This window comes from Salvia hispanica, chromosome 5 (assembly GCF_023119035.1).
Source record: "Salvia hispanica cultivar TCC Black 2014 chromosome 5, UniMelb_Shisp_WGS_1.0, whole genome shotgun sequence".
Taxonomy (NCBI): domain Eukaryota; kingdom Viridiplantae; phylum Streptophyta; class Magnoliopsida; order Lamiales; family Lamiaceae; genus Salvia; species Salvia hispanica.
In genome coordinates this window covers 2,602,919-2,608,381 of record NC_062969.1, presented here as the reverse complement: position 1 = coordinate 2,608,381, position 5,463 = coordinate 2,602,919, and the positions used below count along the sequence as shown (strand labels likewise).

Below are 5,463 nucleotides of genomic sequence, written 5' to 3'. Positions count from 1 at the left end.
TGCTATCGGATATATGTCCTTTTTTTAAAATACGGGATGACGTTGGGTGTGGTTCCTCGAAACCAATGACGCCTGATTGAGCCTTAGTAATTGCTTGGTTCTATTATATTGTTGGCTTGGTTGGAAACTGATTTTTTTTGCTTACTAATGACTGAAAATTTGCTTGTTCACAAGATATTATCTTATTAGAATAATGACGTTTGTGTGCGTAATAATGGATGAGTCATTGTTTGTTTCTGCCATATGAGTTGCTTGCTTAACAATTAGTTTTGTAAATGGTCAAAAGAAGTATTAGTTTTGTTTGTATTTATTTTGGTCGTGCAACACAGGATGCAATTATACAATGCTGAGAAAGAGGAAGACAACCGAAGAGCTTGAGATAGAAGAGGAATGCGAAAGACAATTTGCAGAAGCTCAAAGTCGGTCTGAAAATGAGGGTTGATCAGGGAAAAATTCTGATAAAGACAAATAACTATGAATGGTGAATGATATTTTTTGAATGTTGAAAAGATGGCGGCAGAGTACCCCAAACATTGAATAGTGAATGCTATTGTTTTAGAAAAATGACAATAACTTTGTTTTGTTTTGTTAGGAATATTGGTTTATTTTGGTGTAGTCACGGGTGGTTTCAGAATTTCTTTTGTGGTTGTACTGTTTGCATATGACATGCATAGAAAAATACGTTAGAACACTGTAATATAGGCAAGCAAAATAAACTAATGATTTTCAAACCAAGCAAATTCTAAAACATAGACAATAAAAAATACTTATAAAATCAAGCAAGTTGCGATACAAATCCAATGTTGATTATGAAAGTACATCAAGGGCTAGTCGAATTCAATTAATTATAAATTGACATGTTATATATGATATGCAATTTGGAAAGAATAACCAAGCATTAAAATAAATGTTACCAAGCAAGATGATATGTAACAACTTCTTCTAATAAAACTTTTCTCACGGACAAATTTCCTTAATCACAAAGCGAAATGAAGCAAAGGCATATTAAACCAAATTAATGGCTCATCGATTTGTATTGATAGGGTGTAAAAGAACGTTAGTAAAAAGCAATATAGTATATATTGACATGCAATATGTGATCAATCATTTTGAACATTATTGATGAATCTGGAATACATGCCACTGATAAGCAATTTTAAACTAGGAATCAAGCAATATTAAACATCTAACCAACACGTTGATATTCTACATCCGAAGTCAAATAAGAAAGCAAAAAACTAATGTAATAATCAATCTATCACAATGATATGCAACTGCGGATTCAGTGGCCAGCAATAAAAGTAAAGTATAGAAGATTTGGTTCCACGTTTCCGAGTGTCGAAACCAGCTTCACGAGCATAAGCGTCGTAGAAAGCAATTCCGTCGTCCAAGCTATTGAATTTCTTGCCAATGAATGATTTTACTTTGTCAGGGCATTCGGGCACACAAGTAACTGCATATGATATAGAATAAGCAATTTCTATAAAAGAGGAAAGCAATACAAGGTACTAAATCAAGCAACCATAACTGCATATGAAATAGAATAAGCAATTTCTATAAAAGAGGAAAGCAATACAAGACACTAAATCAAGCAACCATAACTGCATATGATATAGAATAAGCAATTTCTATAAAAGAGGAAAGCAATACAAGGTACTAAATCAAGCAACCATAACTGCATATGATATAGAATAAGCAATTTCTATAAAAGAGGAAAGCAATACAAGGTACTAAATCAAGCAACCATAACTGCATATGATATAGAATAAGCAATTTCTATAAAAGAGGAAAGCAATACAAGGTACGAAATCAAGCAAACATGCGATTCAATATCAGTGTTAAATAAAAGCACAACAAGCACTTCTATGCAAGCACAGACAGTATTTAAAGCGATAAAATTGGTCGTCGATTATTAATTTGAGACAGCAACCAGAGATATTTTAACAACTAACATATGCAATTTCAGCCCAATAAGTAAGCAACCGAACATATTTAACCAAGCAATCTGACTTACGAATTCTGTATGGTGTAATAGAACTGCTCATTTACGAATTCAACTAGGAAGATACAAATATGAACTCCGTGAGATTTAATCACAAATTCAAAAACTTCATTTATGAATTCAACTAGAAAGATACAAATTCAGTACTTACATATCAAATTCGTGAAATTAATTTAACATATCAAAATTTACAACTACACGATTACATAAAATAGAATCACATATCGAAAACCAACAAACTGAAACCACACAATTACACGATTACACGATCAGAATTGCTTCTTACCGTCTACAAAATCAGTGAAATGGAAGTCATCAGGAACATCATTCTCCATGGATTGACTACTGATCGTAGATTGAAGGAAGAATTACAGATAACAAAATGAAAATAGCGCTGGAGATTAAAAGATTTGCAGAGACTGAAAATACCGATTGCGGTTTTTTGCTAAAGATTTGATAGATTAATGTCAAAAATAGAAGAAGGAGAGAATGAGGAAAGACCGTGTTTTATGTTTAGAGAGAAACGGCTGGAACTGAGCTTTCCAGTTATAGCTTTTTGCATATTTTAATTCATTTTTTCAAAAAAATCGAAAACTGGCAAGTGGCCTATTAAAATTGCATCTCCATCAAAATCTAACGGCTCAGATTGGTGGCACAGTGTCACCCAAAATACCGTTGTCATTTTAGCATTTCCTGGATGAGATAATTGTAAATCTCAATTAATATTTGATTATTATATAAGTTAACAGGGGGATGCACAATTTAACTTATTTATAGAAAGGTCGATTATATGATATCAAATTACATGATCGTTTGCAAGAAATCACCCGTAACAAAAAAAACTCCGATATCTTAAAGGTGCGATCGACTATGACCTACTATTATATTAAGTAACTAATGACTATAGATTCGTTGACTCCAATGTTAGTAATTGGGTTGAAGACAACCATGACTAAAAGAGTACAAGTGGATATGTGTTCTACGTGGGTGATGCTGCCTTCACTTGATGTTTATGAAGTAGCCCATTGGCACAACATCAAACTGCAAAGCCGAATATGTGGTCGTCACCTTCAGTGTTTGCCATGTGAGTTAACTTAGAAACGGAGCTTGGGTGACCAAAAATGAGCTCTATTTGAATGGATAACAAGTCGACGATTGTGCTATCTAAAATCCAGTGTTTCACAACCGAAACAAGCACATCGGCACTGGATATTATCTAAATTTAGATAATATGTAATCAAAATTTCTAGAATTAGGTATTAGAGAATTTAGGGTATCTAGATAATTTTTGTTAGAATTATCAAAATATAGAATTATCTAAAATATAGATATTATCTAATAACATATTTAGATTTTTATAGTGAAAATTCTAGATGTATGAACTAAAAAGAATAGAATGGAGAATTATAGAATAAGTAAGGAATGTCTATAAATATGAGTGAGTTAGTATAATTTTGTAGAAGTTGAAAAATAAGTGTTTCTTAGTTTGCCCACATCACCAATCACCAGCATCTCTTAAGTCATTTGTCGTATATTCCATCAATCATCTTTAAAAATATTTCTTCAAACATCTTTTAAAATATTTCTTTAAAGCGAAATCACATATCCAATATTGAAAATATTAAAAATAGGACGACCCATTTTGATAGCATTGAAGTGAGTTTTGTTATTTACATATATTTCTATCGTTGTTTACATAGACGAGGTGGTTAGACACACATATAACTGGATGATTTGTGATCTTCATAATATTGAAATTGAATTTATATACCATATATACTACATGTGATTTGCGATATATAATAGTTAATGATTTCGGATCTTATGCCGTCGAAATAGAAATATCATGACAATATTATTGCAATTTTGTTTAATATTGTTTGACTATAATTGTGTTTAAGTAATTACTTTTTGTATGCAATATATTTTCTTGTTAAATAGTAGATGTACAAGAAATTATAACATAATCGATTAATTACTTACCAATAAGTTGATCGTTACGATGTTTCCACACTATAAATATTTGGTTAAACATCAATCGAATACTTGTGGTGTTAGACAAGTTTTTTTGTGGTAGCGTTTTGTTTTTCAAGTGGCAGAAGAATAAAAATATCTTAACTTGTTAGCACAAAATTGAAGATTGTGAATATAACTGAATTTTTTTTAAATATCAGTAATCATAAAACTGTGTTTATATTGATCAACACATAACGAAATATTAGCTTGGGATTTTACTGCTCATTTTCAGCTAGTTGTTTGTATATTTGTTTGTTGGTTTTATTCTTCTTAATTTGAAGTTTGTGAATATAACTGAAACTTTTTTAAATATAAGTAATAATATTATGTCCTTTGGAAGGACTAAACTTTGTTTCTTTCATACGAAACTCACTGTCCCGATAACTTGATGCATAGGAAGCTAATGCAAATCCGATTGCAGGAAGGCGTGGCCGAGTTTATTGGAACGTTGAAGGTTAAAGTACTGAAAGGCACGAATCTAGCTGTTCGAGATATGCTATCTAGTGATCCATACGTTGTCTTGAAGCTCGGAAAGCAAGTCAGTAAATAAAACCTCCTTAATCTATACACCGCGTTTCCCATGTTTCTTTCCGGTGAACGATATTTATTCTTGTTCGTAGAGAGTTCAAACAGCTGTGGTGAAGAGCAACTTGAATCCCGTGTTGAACGAGGAACTTATGCTCTCCATTCCACAAAAATACGGCCCTATCAAGCTGGTACGAACCCCTCATATCACTGCGCTTGTTGCATGATCTGATATTGAATCCATCGTACATTGTAATGATCCTTTCGTGTCTGAAACCACAGGAAGTTTATGACTACGACACGTTCTCTGCGAATGATATAATGGGGGAAGTCGAGATAGACATTCAGACGATGATAACTTCTGCTACTGCATTCGGGGATGTTGGAGCGTTCGAGGGCATGAAGATCGGGAGATGGCTGAAGTCGAACGACAACGAGCTGTTGGAAGACAGCACAGTGAATATTGTGGATGGGAAGGTGAAGCAGTTAGTATCTTTGAAGCTGCAAAATGTGGAATCTGGAGAAATACTTCTTGAGCTGGAGTGGATGCCTCTTGATCAATAATCAGTAAAGTTTTGGTATTTTATGTAAATCACGCTTTTTACAATACTTTTACAGTATACATATAGAAATAGTTTTGGTTTCTTGATTCGATATTGATTACATTCATTCATGGAATATAGTAGTACAATGTTCATATGTAGTCACGTGTGTCTTTATGTTAGTACTTATCAATATTGTTAATACACTACATCTAATAAAAAAAAATTAATTACTCCCTCTGTCCCGGATAATTCGTCCTACTTTGACCAGACACAAGTTTGAAGAAATGTAATGAAAATTGAGTTGAAAAAGTTAGTGGAATGTGGGTTCTACTTTTATATATAGTTTTATAATAAAATGTGAATAAGAATGAGTTA

The 5,463-nt window shown here is 32.5% G+C and overlaps 1 protein-coding gene across 2 annotated transcripts in view; it reads left to right on the top strand.

The window, feature by feature from the left end:
• Window positions 1-5,107, top strand: part of LOC125190288 (ADP-ribosylation factor GTPase-activating protein AGD12-like) — a 7,573-nt gene extending 2,466 nt beyond the window's left edge. For both annotated transcript variants that reach the window (XM_048087555.1, XM_048087556.1), the window contains exon 9: window positions 4,826-5,107. In XM_048087555.1, coding sequence (XP_047943512.1) covers window positions 4,826-5,107 — 282 coding nt within the window. The remainder of the gene's footprint in view (window positions 1-4,825) is intronic.
• The last annotated feature ends 356 nt before the right edge of the window (window positions 5,108-5,463 follow it).